This window comes from Ornithorhynchus anatinus, chromosome 1 (genome assembly GCF_004115215.2).
Source record: "Ornithorhynchus anatinus isolate Pmale09 chromosome 1, mOrnAna1.pri.v4, whole genome shotgun sequence".
NCBI classification, from domain to species: domain Eukaryota; kingdom Metazoa; phylum Chordata; class Mammalia; order Monotremata; family Ornithorhynchidae; genus Ornithorhynchus; species Ornithorhynchus anatinus.
The window spans coordinates 98,847,815-98,872,771 of NC_041728.1; the positions used below are offsets into that span (position 1 = coordinate 98,847,815).

The 24,957-nt window shown below is 48.3% G+C and overlaps 1 protein-coding gene across 5 annotated transcripts in view; it reads right to left on the reverse strand.

Moving 5' to 3' along the window:
• Positions 1-24,957, reverse strand: part of CFAP61 (cilia and flagella associated protein 61) — a 315,110-nt gene that overhangs the window by 237,264 nt on the left and 52,889 nt on the right. For all 5 annotated transcript variants that reach the window (XM_029072415.2, XM_029072412.2, XM_029072401.2 and 2 more), the window contains exon 8: positions 21,163-21,304. In XM_029072415.2, the coding sequence (XP_028928248.1) occupies positions 21,163-21,304 (142 nt within the window). The remainder of the gene's footprint in view (positions 1-21,162; positions 21,305-24,957) is intronic.

Genomic DNA, 24,957 nt, shown 5'->3' on the forward strand with positions numbered 1-24,957 from the left:
TGAGACTGGGGCACGTCGCTTTCCTTCTCTGGGCCTCAGTTCCCTCATCTGCCAAAAAGGGGATTGAGACTACAAGCCCCACTGTGTCCAACCCGATTCGCTTGTATCCACCCCAGTGCTTAGTAGCAAGTGATGGTATATATCTCCTTGATTCTATTTATCTTGATGATGTTGTCTTGTTTTTGTTCTGTTTTGCTTTGCTGTCAGTCTCCCCCATTTAGACTCTGAGCCCGTCTTTGGGCAGGGATTGTTTCTATCTGTTGCCGAATTGTACATTCATTCATTCATTTAATAGTATTTATTGAGCACTATGTGCAGAGCACCGTACTAAGCGCTTGGAATGCACGAATCGGTAACAGATAGTCCCTGCCCTCTGGCGGGCTTGCGGTCTAATCGGGGGAGACGGACAGACAGGAACGATGGCAATAAATAGAATCGAGGGGATGAACATCTCATCAAAACAATAGCAACTGAATAGAATCAAGGCGATGTACAGCTCATTAACAAAATAAATAGGGTAATCCAAGCGCTTAGTACAGTGCTCTGCACATAGTAAGCGCTCAATAAATACTATTGAATGCATGAATAAATTGCCTGGCACATAGTAAGTGCTTAGCAAATGCCATTATTATCATTATCATTAAACCCAGGGCCCCTGGACGGGGTGAGGTAGTCACAGAGGGCCAGCCTTGAGGAGCTAGAGGTAGGAGAGGAGGAACCACCGGTGAGATTCCCAACCACGGGAAACCTGACTCCGAGATCCCTAAGTTTCTTGATTAACTCTCCAGCACTCCCGCGGACTGGCTCTCCCCAGCCCTTTCACCACAAATCAGGGAATGGCTCACCAGAGGTTTATTGCTCAGAAACCCCATACGAAGAGATTTCTGGTAACTACCATTCTTGCAGAGAATAATCCCTCTCCCTCGTTTCAGAAACGAGTGTGTTTCCAATTAGCCTCCTAGGGGCGTCTCCTCGCATCCATGAGATCCTGGCGATTTCTTAAGTAACCTAAGGCATATGAAAGTGATTAGGCCTTGATGATAACCACGGTGGTAGGCCGCTCGTCAGCTGTGTGACCGTGGGCAAGTCACTTAACTTCTCTGCGCCTCAGTTACCTCATCTGTAAAATGGGGATTAAGACTGTGAGCCCCACGTGGGACAACCCGATTCCCCTGTGTCTACCCCAGCAATTAGAACAGTGCTCTGCAAAGAGTAAGCGCTTAACAAATACCAACATTATTATTATTATTTCTTAAGTCGCCCTTTCAGGATCACACCTGGAGAGTTTCCCGTCCTCTACCAGTCGTGGCTGCGGGAGGGAGAGTCAAGCAGCGGCCCGCCCGTTCCATTCCTAGCTTGGCCAGTGGCTAGCGAGTGGAAGACAACCTCCTACATGTCAAAACTCACCCATGATGGACAGCAGTGACATGGGAGAGAGGAGACTCAAGTTTACTGAAGCAGCGTGGCTTAGTGGAAAGAGCCCGGGCTTGGGAGTCAGAGGTTGTGGGTTCTAATCCCGCCTCTGCCACTCGTCAGCTGTGTGACTTTGGGCAAGTCACTTAACTTCCTGTGCCTCAGTTACCTCATCTGTAAAATGGGGATGAAGACTGTGAGCTCCAAGTGGGACAACCTGACTACCTTGTATCTACCCCAGGGCTTAGAACATTGCTTGGCACATAGTAAGCTCTCAACAGATACCACCGTTATTATTATTATTACTGTGTGGAAGGAGGTAATTGTAAACCTCTTCTGTATTTTTACCTAAAAAACTCTTGGGATCCACTATCAGAACGACTGCAGATGGAGAGTGGGGCGTTCCAGGTGAGATGTGTCCATGGGTCAGAAGTGACTTGACGGCATAAAGCAAGATTTGTTAAGTATTACTAGGCCGAGCACTGGGGTAGATACGAGATAATCAAGTTGGACACAGCCTCTGTCCCACAGGGGACTCTCAGTCTACAGTAGGGAGGGAGAACAGGTATCGAATCCCCATTTTACAGATGAGGAAACTGAGGAAAAGAGAGGGGAAGCGACTCGCCAGGGCAAACACAGTGGGCAAGTGGTGGAGCCGGGATTAGAAGCCAGTCTTCTGATTCCCAGGCCCAGGCTCTCTCCAGTAGGCCATGAGGATTTAAATTCATCTGATTTTTAGCTGCACTTCACGGACTCCATTATCTCTTCCAGTCCAGTTTCCCAGTTTCCTCTCCTAAAAAGGTCCCGCTTTCAGTCGACTGTAAAGAAATGTTATCGGTTTGTCTTCCCGTCTGTTTGAGAGAGTCCAAAATGCTGTTTGGATCAATTCTCTGGCCCTTTCTTGAGAAGGCGAGAAAGAACAATTCGGGAAACGGCGGGCTGCGAGCCTCGCACTGATCTCTAGGATGGCGATCAAATGATCAATCCCGTCACCTCCTACCGGAGCGCAAGATTCTCAGAGGCGGCTAACGTGACATGATGAAGAGCAAATCATGGCAGAAAAGTTTAATCCCCTGCTCTGTTAGATGGACAGGAAGAGCACGTGTAAGGAATCCAAGAGTCTATTGGACTCTCCACTAGTCATACCAGTGTTCTACGGCCCCTTTCGATCACCCCGTCTTAAAAAAGGATGTGGGGAAACTGGAAAGGGTACAGAGAGAGGCAACAAAGACAGCTAGAGGTAAGGGAAGATTGTTCCTATGAGGAAAAAGGCTAAGGGAACTGGGGTTGTGGAAAAGAGGACTGGGAATGACTGGGGTTGTGGAGAAGAGGACTGGGAATGACTTAGTAACTGTTTGCAGGTGTGTGGAAGAATTATGCAGGGAGGAGGCTAAAGCCGGTGTGGGCAGGGATTATCTCTCTTTACTGCTGAACTGTACTTTCCAAGCGCTTAGCACGGTGAGCCGCACACGGTAAGTGCTCAATAAATACGACTGAATGAGGTTCACCACACCCACCAAAGACTAAACAGTGGCAGCGCTGACAGCGGGAGAGATTTAAGTGGGATATGAGAAAGAACTTCCCGCCACCGAATAGGTCGCCGAAGGTGATAGTGAAGGATCCGTTTCTGGAGAATCTTTAAGAACAGATTCCCTTTGCCCTGCAGACTGGGGATTAGCCGATTCAGTGAAAAAAAAAAAATAATGATGATATCTCTTAAACTCTTACTATGTGCCAAGCACTGTTCCAGGAGCTGGGGTAGAAACAAGGTAATCGGGTTGTCTCACGTGGGACTTAGTCTTAATCCCCATTTTACAGATGAGGGAACTGAGGCACAGTGACTTGCCCAGAGTCACACAGCTGATAAGTGGCAGAGCCGGGATTAGAACTCATGAGCTCTGACTCCCGAGCCCATGCTCTTTCCGCTAAACCATGCTGATTCTCCTACTATCTGGGTGGGATTTCTCACTTTCATTTAAAAGCCTTGCCCAGAAAATAGAAAGAGGCCTCCAAGAGCTCTCAGATCCAGAAGATTCACTATATTATCAAGCGCTTCGTCAGGTCGCCCCCAGCTATACCGCTTGCCTGCTCTGTGACCTTTGGCGAAACATCTAACTTCTCCGGGCCTCGGTGACCTAAAACGGAGATTGAGTTGTGAGCCATTGTCCCATTGGAAATCTGTACATAACCCAGAGGCCAGAAAATACGTTCAAAGATACATTTTAGAATATTTCTTTTCCAGGCCGTTGGAGAATAAAGTGGATTTTGTAAAAACTCGAGTATATAGATGAGGTAACCGCTCGGCGGTCTAACGTTTCAGACGATGATTGACTACAATTACTAATTAGCGGGGCTAAACTGTTGTGGAGCACCGCGCTGATTTATTAAGCAGATGCTGCGTTCCCCCCTGAGGTGGCTGCATTACAGCAGAGGGTAATCCTGATCCTGTGTATCTCTTTCCAGGGTCACTTGGGTGTTGGCTGGTATAATTAGTTCGTAATGGGTCTGAGGTTTCCAGAGGCAAAGTTCTGTCCGAGTGTAATCCAGGACCGAAAAGAGATGGGGTGAATTTGGCAAACTGCTTAGCGTTTTGTTTAGGCCATCGCCGGTGAGTTGGTCCCAACGGACAGCCTTCCCCAATTAATGCGCCACGCACAACGACCCAGTCGCCTCAGACCCAACACCCACCCTTAGCACTTTTATACCTCTGGGTATTTTTCTTCATTTCTCTATTACTTATCTAAGCATTCAGTTCTCTGTTCCGCCATTTCGTCCTGAGCTCGTACCGCTTCTTCAATCAAGCAATCGGTGGTTCAGCGGTATTTGAGGAGCAGCAGGGCGTAGTGGCTAGAGCCCGGGCCTGGGAGTCAGAAGGTCACCGGTTCTAATCCCGGCTCCTCCACTTGTCTGCTGCGTGACCTTGGGCAAGTCACTTCGCTTCTCTGGGCCTCAGTTCCCTCGTCTGAAAATGGGGATTGGGACTGTGAACCCCGCGTGGGACGGGGACTGCTGGTTTCCACCCCTGCATTTAGTTCAGTGCCTGGCATATAGCTAAGTACCATTATCATTATTATTATTGATCACTGACAGTGTGCAGAGCACTGTACTAAGAAGCCCTTGGGAGAGTATAATGCAGTAGAGTTGGTAGATGCGATCCTGCCCCCAAAGAGCTCACAGTCTTGCTTTATATTTGTTCGTCCTCTGGCTTCCACTCTCCATAGATCATTTTTGTCTGCCTCCCCCATTAGACTTGAGAGCCTTAAGAGCGGGGAAAGGGAGTCTGACGCTCAAGCAAATTGAACTTTGACGGCGGCTGACGAGGAATTCTTCAGCTACGGATGTGCTCTCCCAAGCACTTATCACAGGGCCTAGCACTCAGGTGGTGCTCAATAAATGCCAGTGACTATTTCCTCAACCACAAAGAGCAGTCACACTGTTTTGGAGAACCAAATACCTTGCATCTTCCCCACTGCTTCGAACAGTGCCTGACACGTGGTAAGTGCTTAAAGGACACCTCGTCATCATCATCATCATTATTATTATTATCTAGTTTCCCTCTAGGGAAAAGTGGGGTTACTGTCCCGTGAGAAGCAGCACAGCTTAGGGGATGGAGCACAGGCCTAGGAGTCAGATGGTTCTTAGCCCAGCTCCACTGCTGTGTGACCTTAGGCAATCAACTGAGCTTCTCTTCGCCTCAGTTATCTCCTCTGTAAAAGGGGGATTAAGACGGGGAACGTGTGGAACATGGACTGTGTCCATCCTGGTTATCTTGAATCTATCCCAGCATTTAGTACAGTACCAAGAACATAGGAAACGCTTAACTATTACCATAAAAAAGGACAGATGGGAGTTTATGCTCCTTTCTGTACCCCTTATATCCCGCCCCAAGTGCCGAGTGCATCAAGGCAGATCTAGAGAGGGCGATGCTGTTGCATGCACACACACCCGTGTATACATACAAACACTCTTCTTCCTCCACTCCCGAAGGAATGGCAGTTCTTCAAAGAAAACTGAATTCAGGGGCGATAAGTGAGAGGAATCGGAGATGATTCCACGGGAGGAAGAAGATGGATTTGGAGGTGAAGGGTAAGTTGGAGGGAAGGTGAAGAATTCCTCGTCAGCCACCGTCAAAGTGAAATTTGCTTGATTGGCATTTCAGGATGACCCCGCTCGCGCCGTACATCCTGGGAAAACGGAACTTGGAGTGGCCGGAATGTAAGCAAGACAAAGACCTGCCTGCAGGCAGAAATTCTAATCCAGGTGAAATTCAAAGAGTTCCCTAGGAGCAGCGATTTTCAAGGGAAAAGTCAGCGGGATCAAAAAGCCGGTTTGCCTGAAAACCGTTCAAATCACCCCTATTATCGTGTTTTCCAGAAACTAAGTCTTGACACCATACAGAGTAATGGCCAAATTACCATAATTACCTTGTAATAAAAATGGCATATCAACATTTCTTAAACAGGGAGTTTTGCATAATCTTTCATTATTATCATTCAGCTTCACACCTGGAAACCAAAAAAACAACAACAAACTCCCAAAGAGAGGAAAAAGCCTCCACGGAAGGGGAATCAAAACAGCTATTTTCAGGTGAATATATCATGATTTTCAGAGAGGGATCAATTTGGCAATATAAAAACACTTTTCTGAAATGTATTAAATGGCTCCTTCCTAGGTGCTAAATCCGACTCAAATGGGCTTCTCTCAGTCATGAGAAAAACAGTTATTAAAGAGAAGCAGTAGGGCCTAATGGAAAGGGCACGGGCCTGGGGAGTTGGAGGACCTGGCTTCTAATCCCCGCTCCGTCACTTGTCTGCTGTGTGACCTTGGGCCAGTCACTTCACATCTCTGGGCCTCAGTTACCTCATCTTGCAAAATGGGGGTTCAATGCTCGTTCTCCCTCCTACTTAGTCTGTGAGCCCCATATGGGACCTGATTATCTTGTATCCACTCCATCACTTAGAACGGTGCTTGGCACATAGTAAGTGCTTACCAAATACCAAGATGATTATTATTATTACTATTAATAAAGCACGCTAATATTTGTGATGCACGCAAACCGTTCAGAGGCCGGGGCACGGCCACCCTGTCCCACCTGGTTTACCGTCAATGCTCAGAAAAGAAGGCTTTAGGCCTGGAGGCTCATTCAGTCCCTTGAGTACTTACTGTGTGACGAGCACTGTACTAAGTGCTTAGGAGAGTACAATATAATAAGAAGCTGGTACATTTCCTGCCCACGGTGAGCTTACAGTCTAGACCGGGAGACAGACATTTATATAAATAAACTCACAGATCCCAAGGGGCCAGATGTCCTGAGAAAGCCAAACAAGTGATCCGGAGAAGCAGCTTGGCGTAGTGACAAGAGCCCGGGCTTGGGAGTCAGTGAACATGGGTTCGACTTCCGGCTCTGCCACTTATCAGTTGTGTGACTTTGGGCCAGTCATTTCACTTCTCTGTGCCTCGGTTCCCTCATCTGTAATATGGGGACTCATTTTGTGAGCCCCCCCACCCCCCGCCCAGTGGACAACCTGATTACCTTGTATCTACCCCGGTGCTTAGAACAGTGCTTGGCACAAAATCAGTGCTTAACAAATACCATTATTATGGTTATTATTATTTGAAGTTGCAAACTCTCTCCACCATGGAGGTTTAGAAGTGGCCTTAACGTGACAAAGAAATAATCAGTGGAAATGGAAACAGAGAAATCTGCGGAAAAAAAAATGAGGGGAAAGAGCACAGGCCTGGGAGTCAGGATCTGGCTTCTAATCCTGGTTCCGCCAGTTATCTGCTGTGTGACCTAGGGCAAGTCACTTCACTCCTCTGTGCCTCAGCTTCCTCATCTGCAGAAAGGGGATTAAATACCCATTCTCCCTCCTGCTTAGACCACGAACCCCATGTCGGGCAGGGAACCCTGTCTGACTGATTGTCTTGTATCTTTCCTAGTGCTTAGTACAGTGCGTGACGCATAGCAAGTGCTTCAAAAATGCCCCAATCATTATTAATTCTTAGGTACGTTTTTATTAATGCTATGTTCCCAAATCATCTGAAGGAGCAGCTCATGTTGGCCAACTAGCGTGCATCCAAGGGCACTGTGCTCAATCAATCAATCAGTGATATTTATTGAGCCCTTACAATTTGCATAAATGATGCAGAAGAGAGATAGAGAGCTGGGGGAAAGAAGGCTTAATCGGGGAAGGCCACTTGAAGGAAGGCTCCTTGGAGTCCAACAAACAAAGACCCTCCCAATCACGTTTGGAATAGAACATGCAGCAGAAAATATGAGTAGAAAGGTATTTCCACACACTCAGTTCCGCCACAGGGTGCGTTTTCAATTTGCTCTTTGGCAGGAATATAATCAGGAAAATAATAATGTTGGTATTTGTTAGGCGCTTACTATGTGCCGAGCACCGTTCTAAGCGCTGGGGTAGATACAGGGTCATCGGGTTGTCCCACGTGAGGCTCACGGTTAATCCCCATTTTACAGATGAGGTCACTGAGGCACAGAGAAGTTAAGTGACTTGCCCCAGTCACACAGCTGACAAGTGGCAGAGCCGGGAATCGAACCCGTGACCTCTGACTCCGAAGCCCGGGCTCTTTCCACTGAGCCACGCTGCTTCTTCCAACAACACAACTCCACTTGGACTCTGTAGGCCTTGTTAGAGAAGAAGCCGCTCGGGCACCTCTGTGCGCTGTCGGAATAGGTAAATACTTCAGCGCGTTCTCCTAAATGCGAGGTTCAGCGCAACGCAAACTTGGAATGATGAGAGAATTGAATGCGTTGTCAGAATAGCTAAGCATCTCAGCACGTTTTCCTAAATGCGAAGTTCAGCGCAACGCGAACTTGGAATGATGAGAGAACTGGATGCGTTGTCAGAATAGCTAAGTATCACAGCACGTTTTCCTAAATGCGAAGTTCAGCGGAACGCAAACTTGGAATGATGAGAGAACTGGATATCCAAAAGTAGCTCAACGGTGGCCACGGGAAGTGAGTCTGACGGGAAATGTTTAAACGGACGATGGAAAGAGGAGAACTTCTGAGGAAGGCTTCACACAAACAGTGAAGCTCCTCTGTGCTCTATCTCCTCTGCTTCCCCTGGGTTACTCGCTGGGACTTGGCCATCTTTTGAGTGACTACCTATGGCGACTAAGCTATGGGTGATGTGTGCATCTAATTAGACATTTAAATTAAAAGTGAAATCTAGTTAAATCGGTATATGCTGGTATTCTAATTCTCCTCCCTGTGATTTCGCATTCAGTTCGGATAGAAGACTGACCAAGCCCAGGTGAGATTCTGGAACTTCTTTTTCTAATGACACGTTAGGCACTGACTATGTGCCAGGCCCTGTACTAAGAACTGAGATACAGACGTGGTAATCAGGTTGGGCACGGTCCCTGTCCCACGGGGGGCTCACGGTCTTCATCCCCGTTTTACAGGTGAGGTAACAGAGAAATGAAGTGACTTGTCCAAGGTCACGCAGCAGACAAGTGGGGGAGCCAGGATTAGAACCCAGGTCCTTCTGACTCCCAGGCTTGTGCTCTGTGCACGAGGCGCCGCTGCTTCTCGGCGTCGAGCCCCGGTTCTCCGCCGAAGCAGGGAAGCAGGGAAATGGGGAGCCCGGGCACCAGGCATCGATACTCCCTGCCCGGGGCTGCTGTGGCTGAGAAGAAGAGGGCAGGTACAGACTTTGGCTTTAAAGCAGTCCGTCACCTTGCCCCCTCCTACCTCACCTCGCTCCTCTCCTATTAAGGCCCAGCCAGCACACTCTGTTCCTCTCACGCCAACCTTCTCACTGTGCCTCCATCTCGTCTATCTCGCCGCCAACTCCTCGCCCACATCCTACCTCCGGCCTGGAACGCCCTCCCTCCTCCTATCAGGCAGATAATCGCTCTCTCCCCACTTCAAAGGCTTATCGAAGGCCCATCTCCTCCAAGAAGCCTTCCCTGACCAAGCCCTCCTCTATCTCCCACTCCCTTCGGCATCGCCCGGACTTGCTCCCTTCATTCATCCTCCCTCCCATCTCCACAGCACTTACGTATATGTCTGAAATGTATTTATTTATTTATATTAATGTCTGTCTCCCCCCTCTAGACCGTGAGCTCGCTGTGGGCAGGGAACGCATCCGTTTGTCGTTGCATCGTACCCTCCCGAGCGTTTAGTACAGTGCTTTGGACACAGGAAGCGCACAGTAAATACGACTGAATGAATGAATACAAACAGAAGAGGAAGGTGACAGGAAGGAAGGAGTCTCTCATTGCCACCGCGGCGACATCTGGCTCTGCCCCGTGGGTGGCACAGAGGGCAAGGAGAGAGAGGAGAGATGGTGGGATGAGCAAAAGGGACCGGAAAGGCGAGAGGAATAGTCCAGGACAGGCGAGGAAACGAGGTCCTGGACACAGTAAGCGCTTAATAAATACGATTGAACTGAAGGAATGAAGGAATAAAGTGAGGAGGGGCCAAGACTCTGCAGGGACGGGGGCGGATTCGAACTCTGCGTCATCCAACCTGGGTAGAGAACAGCATTTCTTCTAGGAGGAGCGGGATTCATCCCCGATTGGCTGTTATCGAAAGGGTTTTGTAGCTACCCGCGCCAAACCAAACCTAAACTGATCCCAGCCATTCCTCAGAATGGTTCCAGCGTGGTTCTCTCTGGAAATGAGAGTGGATTCATTCATTCAGTGGCATTTATTGAGCGCTTACCGGGTGCAGAGCACTGTACTAAGCACTCGGGAAGTACAATTCGCAACAGATAGAGACGATCCCTTCCCGACAAAGGGCTCACAGTCTAGAACGGGGGAGACGGACAACGAAACAGAACAAGTAGACAGGCCTCAGCAGCACCTGATCCGATCGGGGATCTGACAGAAACAACTAACATCAAATGTTTCTTAATTCAAGGACTTTAAGGCTCTAGTCGTAAATTCGGAAATCTCACAACGATGTGGGGTGAAACAGACCTATTGCTCAAAATCACACCACAGCCCACGGGCATCACAGAATACGAAAATATGGACTGCCAACAGCTGCGACGTTGGAAGGGCACAAATTATTAGTCGTGAGATGTTTGCGGGCCTGAAAAGCAGTGTGGCCTACTGGATAGTGCATGGACCTGGGAGTCATAAGAACCTGGGTTCTAATCCCGGCTCCGCCACGGGTCTGCTGTGTGACCTCGGGCAAGTCACTTTACTTCTCTGGGTCTCGGTTACCTCATCTGTAAAATGGGGATTGATAATAATAATTATGGTATCCGCTAAGCGCTTACTATGTGCCGAGCACTGTTCTAAGTGCTGGGTAGATATGCAGTAATCAGGTTGTCCCATTTGGGACTCACAGTCTTAATCCCCATTTTACAGATGAAGTAAATGAGGCACAGAGAAGTGAGGTGGCTTGCTCAAGGTCACACAGCAGACAAGTGGCGGAACCAGGATTACAACCCACATCCTCTGACTCCCAAGCCTGGGCTCTTGCCAGTGAGCCACGGTGGTTTGTGCCCCATGTGGGGCAGGGACTTTGTCCAGTCTGCTTAACCTGTTTCTACCCAGCGCTTAGAACAGTGCTCGGCACATAGTAAGAGCTTAACAAGTACCATAATCATTATTATTATTAGGAACAGATCTCATGGTGTGCCTCACAGCTTGGCCCTGGATCCAGGATTAATCAATCAGTCAATCAATGTATTGAGTGCTTATTATGTACAGAGTACTGTATGAAGTGCTTGGAAAAGTACAACAGAGTTGGAACAATAATAATAATAATATCAGTAACAACAATAATATTGATAATAATAATATTTACTAAATGCTTACTATACTCATTCAACCGTATTTATTGAGCACTTAACTGTGTGCAGACAACTGTACTAAGTGTTTATGTCAAGCACTGTACTAAGTATTTATGTCAAGCATTGTACTAAGCACTGAGCCAGATATAAAATAATCAGTTTAGACACACTCCCTGTAGCACATGAGGGTAAGAGAATAATTAGGAGGGAGAAAGCTACTGAATCCCCATTTTACAGATGAAGGAAATGAAACTCAGAGAAGTTAAGCGACTTGCCCAAGGTCACAGAGCGAACAAATGGCGGAGCCAGAATGAGAACCCAGATCCTCTCACTCCCAGGCCTGTCTTTCCACTAGGCCACGTTGCTTCCTTTATCATTTATTTTTCTATCAGTGACTCAGATGAAGGAAGGGAGGGCGAATACTCAGGAAGAGAGAATGCTCCTGAGACTTGCAGAGATACCAAGCTGGGAAGTGCTGCTAACTTAGGAGGGCTGAAATGAAATTCAGGTTTTTTGATGGTTACTCTGTGCCAAGCACTGGACTAAATACTGGGGTAGATACAAGCTAAACAGGTTGGATACAGTCCATATCGCATGTGGAGCTCACCGTCTTAATCCCCATTTTACAGATGAGGGAAATGAGGCTCAGAGAAGTGAAGTGACTTCCCCAAGGTCTCACAGCAAACACAAATTGTGGCGCCGGGATGAGAACCCAGATCCTCTGACTCCCAGGCCCCTGCTCTTTCTGCTAGACCGTGCTGCTTCCTTACTCATTTATTTTTCTTCAATAACTCTGATTAAGGAAGGGAGAGAGAATGCTCAGGAAGAGAGAATGGTCCCCAGACTGCTTGCAGCAATACCAAACTGGGAGGTGCTGCTAATTTAGGAATTCGAATTCAGGTGCTTTTTTTATGGTATTTGTTAAGCTATTACTATGTGCCAGACACAGTACTCAACACCAGGGTAGCTAATAATGTCGGTATTTGTTAAGCGCTTAGTATGTGCAGGGCACCGTTCTAAGCGCTGGGGTAGATACAGGGTCATCGGGTCGTCCCGCGTGAGGCTCACAGTTAATCCCCATTTGACAGATGAGGTCACTGAGGCCCAGAGAAATTAAGTGACTTGCCCACAGTCACACAGCTGACAAGTGGCAGAGTGGGATTCGAACCCACGACCTCCGACTCCCCAGCCCGGGCTCTTTCCACTGAGCCACGCTGCTTCTCTACGGAGAAACATATGGAGCAGCTGAGGACAGAGAGATCGAAGACGTTCACGGGGAGGCCTTTAGGGAATCACGGCGGTCTAATCGGGAATCAAAGAGATGGTTCTCAAATGCACCAGGGTTTATCACGAGAAAGACAGATGACGGAATACGATGAAACAGGCTCAGACTGTAGCAAGACAGTCAGGTAGTGTGTGTTTATAAGGAAAGAACTGTGCACTGGTGAACCTTCTAACCCAAAAAAGTCCTGGCATCTTTGCCGGAAAACACTAAAAGGACACAATAGCTTCGGCACGGCTCTACTTTCTGCTCCTGTCCCCCGGACTGAAAATTCTGGAGGAATTTAGGAAAGTGAGATCCCGGGCTTTAATGAGAATTACAGAAATGCAACAGCGGGCGACTCTTTTTTTAAATCAACGAGGGCGAGTGTACTGTCGAGACCAAACTGACCTAGATAACTGACGACATTACTTCTCACTAATAAGCGTAGCGACATCGGACCTGCTGTGAAAAAGTAAGCTGGATCCTATTTTTGCCTGAGCATTATCAAGAAAAACACCAGCTAAAATGTGATTCCAAATTTTTTCCCTGTTTGCGATGCATCTAGCGAAACAACACAGCTTGATTTACAAACACTGTGCCGAGCCAGTGGTGCTGCCAGTTGGAAAAATAATGTTTTGGCTTACTTGATTTGCTCTGAAGGTCACCGAGGGAGAATATACCCATTACTTCAGGATTATTATCTAGAGAATATGCTTTTCAGAGCTATTTTTCTGACCAGTCTCGTTGTTGAATATTAGCTCTCATTCTGCAAACGTTTGCCATACGTTACTTGTGCTAAATATATCGTTGTGTGAGAAACTGAAATGTATCCAATTATATTACCACCTAGATGCACAGACAAATTTTCATTTCCATGTGCACTCTAGACTCCCTTTAACGAACAGAGATCCTTTAACCGTCATCTGGGCATATGGCAGGAGAGATAGGGCAGACTGATGACGGTCAGAAGTGAATCTGGAAATGAAACGTCAGCTCGGGATTTGGACTGCTCGTTCCCTAATTTTCCAAAATATATAAAAAAAGAAAAGAGCATCAATTTCCTTATTTTATGACATATGTTAAGCACTTACTTCGGGCCAGGCACTGTGCTGAACACTGGGGTAGATTCAAGGAAATAAGCTCGTCTCTAGGCAGTAAGCTGGTTGTGGAGAGGGAATGTGTCTGTGTATTGTTATGTTGTACTCTCCCCACTGTGTGGGCAGTGCTTTGCACACAGTAAGTACTTAATAATAATAATTATGGTATTGAGCACTTATTATGTGCCAAGCACTGTTCTAAGAGCTGGGGTAGATACAAGATAATCAGGTCGTCCCGCGTGGGGTTTACAGTCTTAATCCCCTTTTTACGGATGAGGTAACTCAGGCCCGGAGAAGTTAAGTGACTTGCCCAAGGACACACAGCAGATAAGTGGCGAAGCCGGGATTAGAACGCAGGTCCTCAGACTCCCCAGGCCTGCGCTCTTTCCACTGGGCTGTGCTGCTTCTTTGAAAATCATTCTTGAGATTTTAATTTTTCCTTGGTCAAAAAGATGATTTAGACGATTCCGATAGTATTTGTATTTCTGAAAAAGAAGATACTCTTTAGTGGCAGAGTTTTCATTTCAATCAATCAGTGATATTCCTGGAGGGCTTACTGGGTGCAGAGCACTGCACTAAACGCTTGGGAGAGGATTTCCTCCTAGAAATTGAATCAGTGCGCACTTATTCCTGCCATCGTGGCCTTCCCACTTTTTACCATTCCTAAAATATGTAACTGAAATTGGTCTGTGTGATCTGTGCCGCAGCGGACAGTGGACATCCCAGAGTGAGAAAACCGAACAGCAAGGACCATCTTGGCAAAGCCACCCAAACTCGGATCAGTAATAAAAATAATAATAATAATGTTGGTATCTGTTAAGCGCTTGCTAGGTGCCGAGCATTGTTCTAAGCGCTGGGGTAGATACAGGGTCATCGGGTTGTCCCACGAGAGGCTCACGGTTAATCCTCATTTTACAGATGAGGTAACTGAGGCACAGAGAAGTTAAGTGACTTGCCCCAGTCACACAGCTGACAAGTGGCAGAGCCGGGAATCGAACCCGTGACCTCTGACTCCGAAGCCCGGGCTCTTTCCACTGAGCCACGCTGCTTCTCTACCGTCCCACGGTTTTCCGGCGCTGGAAAATCATTACCAACACAACAGACACTCGGTACAGTGCTCTGCGCACGGTAACTGCTCAACAAATGCGATCGACTGACAGCGTTAAAAGAAACCTGGAAAGCCCGCTCTTTGAGAACCAGGTACCGGCTGATGCAGTCAACCAGGATCCTTTCTGATCTCCCATCCTGACTGGATTATTGTGTCAGCCTCCTCTCTGATCTCCCATCCTCCCGTCTCTCCCCGCTCCGGTCTATTCTTCTTTCCACTGTCCGGCTCATCTTCCCGCAGAAACGCTCTGGGCCTGTCACTCCCCTCCTTAAAATCCTCCATTGGTTGCCTATCGACCTCCTCACGAAACAAAAACCCCTCACTCTGGGTTTCGAGGCTGTCCATCCCCTCGCCCCCTCCTACCTCTCCTCCCTTCTCTCATTCTACCGCCCACCCCGCGCGCTCCGCTCCTCCGCCGCCCGCCTCCTCACCGTCCCTCGGTCTCGCCCGTCCCGCCGTCGACCCCCGGGCCGCGTCCTCCCGCGGTCCCGGAACGCCCTCCCTCCTCACCTCCGCCAAACTGACTCTCTTCCCCCCTTCAAAGCCCTACTGAGAGCTCGCCTCCTCCGGTAGGCCTGCCCAGACCGAGCTTCCCCTTTTCCTCTGCTCCTCCTCCCCTCCCCATCGCTCCTACTTCCTCCCTCTGCTCTACCCCCCCTCCCCGCCCCACAGCACTTGTGTATATAGGTACATATTTATTATTCTATTTATTTCATTAACGATGTGTATATATCTATAATTCGATTTTTTTTATTTTTAGGCTACCGATCCCTACTCGTTTTGTTTTGTTGCCTGTCTCCCCCTTCTAGACTGTGAGCCCCTTGTTGGGTAGGGATTGTTTCTATCTGTTGCCAAATTGTACTTTCCAAGCACTTAGTACAGTGCTCTGCACACAGTAAGCGCTCAATCAATAAATGAACGAATGAGTGAATGATCGGGGACTTGAAGGAGGCTGCGGGTCTGGAGGATGTGGGAATTCGCCACGGCCAAACGCGTCGCCCCTCCCCACCCAACTCTGAGCCCGTGGCATCCCCGTTCTCCCAGCTCAACAGTCCTCCTGACCACCCGTCTCCTGCATCGCACTCCAACGCTTCCCTACCACCCAATCCATCCCCATCCTCCATCCCGGCCCCTTCTCGCCCTCGGCCCTGGACCCACCTCTAGATGTGTGTGTCAACTCCCCTTCGGTCCCGAGCTACTCTTCAAGGGATTTTTCTTTTTTATACCAGGAAATTGATGAAGAATTCATTCAATAGTATCTATTGAGCGCTTACTCTGTGCAGAGCACTGGACTAAGCGCTTGGAATGTACAGTTCGGCAGCAGATAGAGACAATCCCTGCCCAGTGACGGGCTCCCGGTCTAAACGGGGGAGACTAGACGGACAAAAACAAGACAACACCATCACGATAAATAGAATCGAGGGGATGTACACCTCATTACCAAAATTAATAATAATGATAATAATGTTGGTATCTGTTAAGCCCTTACTATGTGCAGAGCACTGTTCTAAGCGCTGGGGTAGACACAGGGGAATCAGGTTGTCCCACGTGGGGCTCACAGTCTTACTGTGTGACCTTGGGCAAGTCGCTTAACTTCTCTGTGCCTCAGTTCCTTCATCTGCAAACGGGGTTCAAAACTGTGAGCCCCACGTGGGTCAACCTGACTACCTTGTATCCATCCCAGCACTTGGAACGGTGCTCGGCACATAGAGGGCGCTTAATGAATACCATAATTATTTAATCTCCATTTTACAGATGAGGTAACTGAGGCCCAGAGAGGTGAAGCGACTCGCCCACAGTCACACAGCTGACAAGTGGCAGAGCCGGGAGTCGAACCCATGACCTCTGACTCCGAAGCCCGGGCTCTTTCCACTGAGCCACGCTGCTAAATAGGGGGTAAGGGCCCAATCGTTCAAAATCCACATCTCGTTTCATCGGCAAAGTCAGTCATTCCAGTCTAGAGTCCGTTACCCGCTGAATTCCAACCCATATCTCTTCTGCCACGTGAAAAGCTTCACTTGACCTTAAAGGGATCTTGGTTCCCAAAAAATAAATGCTGGGGTGCCGGAGGGATGAGGATTTGGCTCTCCTTAGACAAACTGTAAAGGTCACACTTACTTGCATTATTGCCCTGCTTATTTCGTATAATTTTCGCAACACAAAAACTCGGGTGGGGTTATTATCTGGATCATTTAACCGCGGCTCAGTGGAAAGAGCCCGGGCTTCGGGGTCAGAGGTGATGGGTTCGACTCCCGGCTCTGCCGCCTGTCAGCTGTGTGACTGTGGGCGAGTCGCTTCGCCTCTCTGGGCCTCAGTTCCCTCCTCTGTAAAATGGGGATTAACCGTGAGCCTCACGTGGGACGACCCGATGACCCTGCATCTCCCCCGGCGCTTAGAACGGTGCTCCGCACAAAGTCAGCGCTTAACAAATGCCAATATGATTATTTAACAATTAAGACTAGGAATAAGGGAGAGAGGGGGGAAAAGAGCAGAAAAAAGAAAGGAGGAGGGAAGGAGGGGAGAAGGAAGAGGCAGATGAGGCACTTGACACTGTTTCTCTTCTATCCAGCTCTCTCAAGTGCTGCACACAATAGACACTTGATTAATTAACTCCCCCCACCTCTTCTCCTCTTCCTCTCACCAGGGGAGAGTAACCCGTTTCAAAGAAAGACCCATCCGCCAGCACCAGCCTGTCTGTGCGGCATTACGTTTTGACCCTTCTCCGCTCCCTGACCCTGTCCTGTGCCACTCTCACAGCTTACGATCTAGTCGGACAGAACAGGATCTTTTATTTCCTCCTCCAAAATCGGGGTGGGGGAATTAGGCGGCGGAGGCAATTACGTGATCGGATTTCAGTCCGTATTTTCTAGATGTAGCTGTGTGTGTTCGGGGGCGAAGGGCTCATGGTTTTTAGCGGACTGTGCGTGGGCTGCTATTTCTCATCCCAATCGACGTTTTGTCCAGGTTTCCGCGAGACTCTCCAAGGAGGCTCCCTCCGATCAGGGCTGCGGTCTGGTGAAAGCGGAATGGATCGACCGAAGCCGCTCAGAACGAGCAAGGCACGGGCAGAAAAAAGCGTGACGTTTCTAATACCTCAACCGGGCCACAGGATCCCGCGTGACATATTCTCTCCGGAGGGGTGGGTGTGGAGACTACACCCGGATGTATATTTGTGTTTTTACAAGTCTTTTTTGGCAAATGTTTTGCACGAATTATACCTTCTTTTCATTATTCGTTCCTTTTTTCAAGACTTTCATCAGAGAAATGGGACGGGAGATTACAGTGCATTTGGGATTGCTCTTCAGTGCCATCGCTCTTTGTTGTGGCAGATAGGGAAGAAAATGTGTTTATTCCTGCCTTCTTAATATAGAATTCATCAGTCGATTATGTGCCGGATCCATCTCGGAGCAAAAGAGCCTATAATATTAACCGACTGGCTGGGGAAAACAGTCGGAGAGGAGCCGGGCTCGTGTTTTGTTAGCGATAGCTACTGTTTCACTTGGGGAGAGCAAATGTAAACACTAAATCGTTTTCCCATTCCTTTCCACTCCCCGGGGTTGGCTGCCTCATGTTTTGGGAAAGTTACTGAAAAGGTTCTGGAGAAGAGAGTGACTCTTGGTTTCTGAATGGTCAGCAGGGGAGTTTCAGGCCTTCCCCCGGATCAAGATTCCCCGGATGTCGGGTCACTTGAGAAGGGCCGGATTCCGCTGAGAGGTCCCCGAGGGGCTGACCAGATGACAGATCGCCTAAATCGAAACCCAAATCGAATCACCCGCAATCTGAAATCCTTCAAGACTCCAGAAATCACAATCAGTCCGACCAAAAAGTCGTTGTCAAAAAGTCACGGAGGACACGATGGCAAGTTTGATTTTACCTTTTTCAGTTTCCGCTCCCAAGAACCTAGGGATTTTACCATTTGGCTTGTTATTAATAACGATAATAATTACGGTTCTTGTTAAACGCTTACGGTGTGCCAAGCACTGTTCTAAGCACTGTTACGTAGTCCCGGTCCCACGTGAGGCTCACGCTCTTAATCCCCATTTTCCAGATGAGGGAGCTGAGGCCCAGGGAAGCGAAGGGACTCGCCCAACGAGGTCACACGGCAGACACGTGGCGGAGCCGGGGATAAAACCCGCGACCTTCGGACTCCCAGGCCCGTGCGCTATCCTCTAAGCGACTTTATTTGTAATTATCTGTCACAGTACCCCATGGCCGCAAATATTTGCCCGACAAAAGCCGTCACCCTTAGGACTAATCGGAGAGCAGACGTGGCTCCGACCCACCACAGTCGCATCATTCTTTCCTCCGTTGGATCGATCAATCGGTGGTATTGGTGGAACACTTCCCGGGCGCAGAGCATCATCGTCTCCATCGTCCTCGTGATGTGTACTTACTGAGTGCTGTGTGCAGGGCACTGAGCTAAGCGCTTGGGACGGTACAGTGCAACAGAGTCGGTGGGCACAATCCCTGTCTGCAACAGAGCTTACAGCGTAGAGTCCACCTGAGGGGAAGCGTTAGCCGAGCAAGAACACCTCTCCCGTATATTGCGCTGGACTTTCTCAGGTGCTTAGTCCAGGACTCAGCACATAAAATGAATTGTGGTATTTGTTAAGCGCTTATTATGTGCAAAGCACCGTCCTAAGCGCTGGGAGATACAAGGTGATCGGGTTGTCCCACGTGGGGCTCACAGTTTTTTAATCCCCCTTTGACAGATGAGGTCACTGAGGCACAGAGAAGTGAAGTGACTTGCCCAAGGTCACACAGCGGACTAGCGGCGGAGCCGGGATTAGAACCCGTGACCTCTGACTCCCAAGCCCGGGCTCTTTCCACCGAGCCACGACATAGAGAGTTCACGATAAATACCGCTGATTGACAATTAGAAATGACCCATCATGTTCATAACTACTCACTTGCAACGAAAGTCCCCAAAATTCATTCTCGACGGCCCATTTCCCCTAGACGTCCCGCTGATTTAAATAACGATAATGATGATAATTACGTTCTACGATTCTATTCATCTTGACGATATCTACGCCAGACTACTTGTTTTGTTTTGTTCTGTTTTGCTTTGCTCTCTGTCTCCCCCGTTTAGACTGTGAGCACGTCACTGGGCAAGGGATTGTCTCTATCTGTTGCCAAATAGTACATTCCAAGCGCTTAGTACAGTGCTCTGCTCATAATAAGCGCTCAATAAATATGATTGAATGGATGAATGAATGAATATTTGTTAAGCGCTTACTATGTTCCAAACACTGTTCTAAACATGTGAATAGATACAAGGTAATCAGGTTGTCCCACGTGGGGCTCACGGTTTTCATCCCCATTTTCCAGACGAGGCAACTGAGGCCCAGAGAAGTTAAGTGGCTCGCCCAAGGCCACCCAGCAGACATGTGGCGGAGGCAGAATTAGAACCCATGACCTCTGACTGCCCAGCCCGGGCTCTTGTCGCTAAGCCAAGCTGCTTCTCTAAATGGAACCTGTTCTAAATAAGCCAACCCGGAAAGGGATTTGGCAAGAAGATCCAGGCAGTTTCAGGCCCGGCAGATGAAAAAGGAAAAAAAAAAAGGATTTAAAGTGACAAAAACTGTCAGGTTATACGGGTTTAATGTACTGAGAAGCAGTGGGCTCAGTGGAAAGAGCCCAGGCTTGGGATTCAGAGGTTGTGGGTTCTAATCCAGCTGTGTGACTTTGGGTCAGTCACTTCAGAGAAGCAGCGTGGCTCAGTGGAAAGAGCTCGGGCTTGGGAGTCGGAGGTCATGAGTTCGGATCCCAGCTCTGCCACTTGTCAGCTGTGTGCCTGTGGGCAAGTCACTTCACTTCTCTGGGCCTCAGTTACCTCATCTGTCAAATGGGGATTAACTGTGAGCCCCACGGGGGACTACCTGATGACCCTGTATCTCCCCCAGCGCTTAGAACAGTGCTCTGCACGTAGTCAGCGCTTAACGAATACCAACATTTACCTCATCTGTAAACTGGGGATGAAGACCGTGAGCCTCACGTGGGACAACCTGATGACCCTGTATCTACCCCAGTGCTTAGAACAGTGCTCTGCACATAGTAAGCGCTTACCAAATACCAACATCATTATTATTATTATTATTACTTCACTTCTCTGTGCCTCAGTTACCTCACCTGTAAATTAAAATGGGGATTAAAACTGTGAGCCCCACGTGGGAAAACCTGATCACCTTGTATCCCCCAGCGCTTAGGACAGTGCTTTGCACATACTAAGCGCTTAACGAATACCACCATTCATTTTTTTTTTAATCCCGGCTCCGCCACTTATCAGCTGTGTGACTTTGGGCAAGTCGCTTCACTTCTCTGTCCCCCAGTTACCTCGTCTGCAAAATGGGAAGTTAGACTGTGAGCCCCACGTGGGACCACCCGATTACCTCGTATCTACCCAGGGCTTAGACCAGTGCTTGGCACATAGTAAGCGCTTCACGGATACCAAAATCATTAAATGATCATCCTGAAAATAGATCCCATTGACCTCACTGTCACCTGTTTGAAGACTTGGTTTGAGAACGTCATCGGGATGAGGTCTGCAGAGCCCGTGGAAAGTTCTCAGGTCGAAGCACCGATGGAGCATTTTCATGTTCACCTGGGAGCACACGCTCATCAACCCCACTGCTATGCCTCCATCCTGAAAGATCGAAATAATTATAATCACTTTTATGGTATCTGTTCAGCCTTTAGTAGGTGCCAGGCCCTGTCCCAAGTGCTGGAAATCGTGAGATTTGTTAAGCGCTTACTACGTGCCGGGCACCGTACTGAGCGCTGGGGTGGATAGAAGCAAATCGGGTTGGACGCGGTCTCACGTGGGACTCGCGGTCTCAATCCTCATTTTGCAGATGAGGAAACTGAGGTGCCGAGAAGCGAAGTGACTTGCCCGAGGTCACGTAGCCGCTAAGTGGCGGAGCCGGGATTAGAACCCATGACCTTCGGGCTCCCAGGCCCGGGCTCTATCCACTACGCCATCCTAGAGAAGCAGCGTGGCTCAGTGGAAAGAGCACGGGCTTGGGAGTCAGAGGTCATGGGTTCCGACTCTACCATGTGTCAGCTGTGTGACTGTGGGCAAGTCACCTCACTTCTCTGGGCCTCAGTTCCCTCATCTGTAAAATGGGGATGAAGACTGTGAGCCTCATATGGGACAACCTGATTACTCTACCCCAGCGCTTAGAACAGTGCTCTGCACATAGTAAGAGCTTAACAAATACTATCACTATTATTATTAAGAATACAGAATATTAGAACGTAAGACCAATGGTAAGGACATCCAATGGCTCGACCAGTCCACGGGTTCAGTCTCTGGCAGCGGACTGTAGAAACCCTAGACCGTAAACCTGTCGCCGGCAGGGAACGGGACTACCAACTCTGCTGTGTTTTCCTCTCCCGAGCGCTTAGAACAGTGCTCTGCGCTCAGTACGCGCTCAGTAAATACCACTGATGATGACTGACGACGGCAGTGGAGATAGTAGGATGGTTGGAGGAATAGGAAGGAAGATTGTCTCCTTCCGGAATCATCAGCCTCACGGCAAGGGATAGCCTGTCTAAACACCCTGAATATTTCCTCCCTGTCTCCAGTAGATTGATTATGGGTGACAATAATACTGCTGGTATTCGTTAAGCGCTTACTACGTGCCAAGCACTGTTCTAAGCGCTGCGGTAGATACAAGAGTAATCAGGTTGTCCCACGTGGGCCTCACGGTCTTAATCCCCATTTGACAGATGAGGGAACTGAGGCCCAGAGAAGCTAAGTGTCCAAAGTGTCCCAGCTGACAGGTGGCAGAGCCGGGATTAGAACCCACGACCTCTGACTCCCGACCTCGTGCTCCTTCCACTCTAGATACTTCTCGAGCCCTCTGTCATCGCTAACATTTTCCTGTAACATCTTACTGCCACTGTCAGAAGTAACATCGTAGAATCCCAAAGGACAGCTCAAATCATTAGGTCAATCGTATTTATTGAGCGCTTACCGTGTGCAGAGCACTGTGCTAAGCACCTGGGAGAGTACACTATAAAAATAGACACTTTCCCTGCCCACAGTGAGCTTTGAGTCTAGAGTTCTAGATAGATACCATCTCAAAGAGGAAGTCCTTGATATTCAAATGTATTTATTGAGCGCTTACTGCGTGCACAGCACTGTACTAAGCACCTGGGAGAGTACACTATAAAAATAGACGCTTTCCCTGCCCACGGTGAGCTTAGAGTCTAGAGTTCCAAAGAGATACCATCTCAAAGGGGGCAAAGGGGAAGTCCTGGATATTCGAATGTATTTATTGAGCGCTTACTGTGTGCAGAGCACTGTATTAAGTTCTTGGGAGAGCATAATGCGACGATAAACAGACCCATTCCCTGCCCACAACGAATTTACAGTCTGGAGGGATGAAATGGCTAGTGCAGGCATGGAAACATGCTTAAAAAAATAAGAAAACCAAAAACTTTACATCGCACAGCTGATTCAAACAGTCAAGCCACTCATGGCGTAATGGACAGAGCGTGGACCTGGGAGTCAGGAGGTTATGTGTTCTAATCCCGACTCTGCCACGTGTCTGATGTGAGAGCGTGGACGAGTCACTGTAGTCACCTGTCAGTTGTGAGCCCGTTGCTGGGTAGGGATTGTCTCTCTTTGTTGCCGAATTGTACTTTCCAAGTGCTCAGTACAGTGCTCTGCACACAGTGAGCGCTCAATAAATACGACTGAATGAATGAATGAACTTAACTGCTCCGTGCCTCAGTTCCTTCATCTATAAAATGGGAATTAAGACGGTGAGCCTCATGTGGGACGGCGACTGTGTCCAACCCCGTTTGCTTCTATCCACCCCAGCACTGAGTACAGGCCCTGGCACATAGGAAGTGCTTAACGAATGCCGTAATTATTATTTTTATTATGAATTATGGAATGCCAAAGTGGAGGCGAAAGAGTGGTGGGAAAGAAGCACGGTTCTAAAACTGTGAGTCGCAGTTTCCATTTTTGTTTCATTTCTCATTTCCCAGAATGTAATTGTCCTTGCGTGGCTCAGTGGAGAGAGCCCGGGCTGGGGAGTCAGAGGTCGTGGGTTCGAATCCCGGCTCTGCCGCTTCCCAGCTGTGTGACTGTGGGCGAGTCACTTCACTTCTCTGGGCCTCAGTTACCTCACCTGTAAAATGGGGATGAAGACTGGGAGCCCCACGTGGGACAACCTGATCACCTTGTATTTCCCAGCACTTAGAACAGTGCTCTGCACATAGTAAGCGCTTAACAAATACCAACATTATTATTATTATTTACATGCCCACGGGCCTTGTCTAATTTCCCAGGTTGGGCTCTGAGAAAGTCCCTTAGCCTCCACCATGCTGGAGGACTGAAAAGGCCATCGCTCATTTGCAGTTCGGCTTTCCCGATCCTTCGGTGGGAAGATCCTACATTACATAACGGAAGATCAAAATGAGTAAAATTGCGTATTCGCATCTGTCTTAAGTATGCGAACATCATTCTTTTTTGTAAGAAAGAAATGGAAAATGAAAGAAAATGAGCGCACAGGACGTAAGGAGTTTTAGATCTCCCACAGAAGAATAATTTCTGTCGATCCTGAAATGGCTTTTAAACCAAACCTGGGGATTGACTTTATCTGAGATGATTGGAAACTAACGGACAAAGCTCTCCTCCGCCTGCCCGGCCATGAGACGCCGTCTTCCTTCGTCCCACTTAAGACCGTTCTCTCCTGGAAGAGGGAGAACGCAAAGAACGTGGTAATCACAGGCAATCGATAAATCTGAGATTTTGGAACTGTCTAAAAGCAACATATTTTTCCATAAATGACTGTAATCACAGCAAAATGGCAAGGATCTTGCACTAGTGAGGCAGAAATGTTCAAATAATGCAACATTAATGGAGTAAGGGGGGGGGGAGCAATAATTAAGCATTAAAAACATGGCTCTCGATCACGCTCTGTCACAAAATAATAAACGTGATGAAATCCCGTTATTTTGACTCCGGTGCCGAAACCCGCCATGAAATAAAAAGTACCTCCCCCCAAGTATACAGTTTTCCCATTCCAAAAAAATGGAATCTAGCTCTAAAAGCCTAGATTTACACAGCTGCTTTTTAAAGCCATTGGCCACTTTCATAAAAATCCAAAGTAAACATTTAAATTTACTTCCAAATAACAAGTGACTGTTTGCCCGGTTTGCGTCCGTGAACGAAAGCGGAATCTCTGCAGTTGTCTGGCTGCTCTGTAATTTTAGAACCAAGGCTCAGCAGAAGCTGATTAACCAATCCATCCACCATATGTGCAGAAAGAGGTTGCCAGCTTC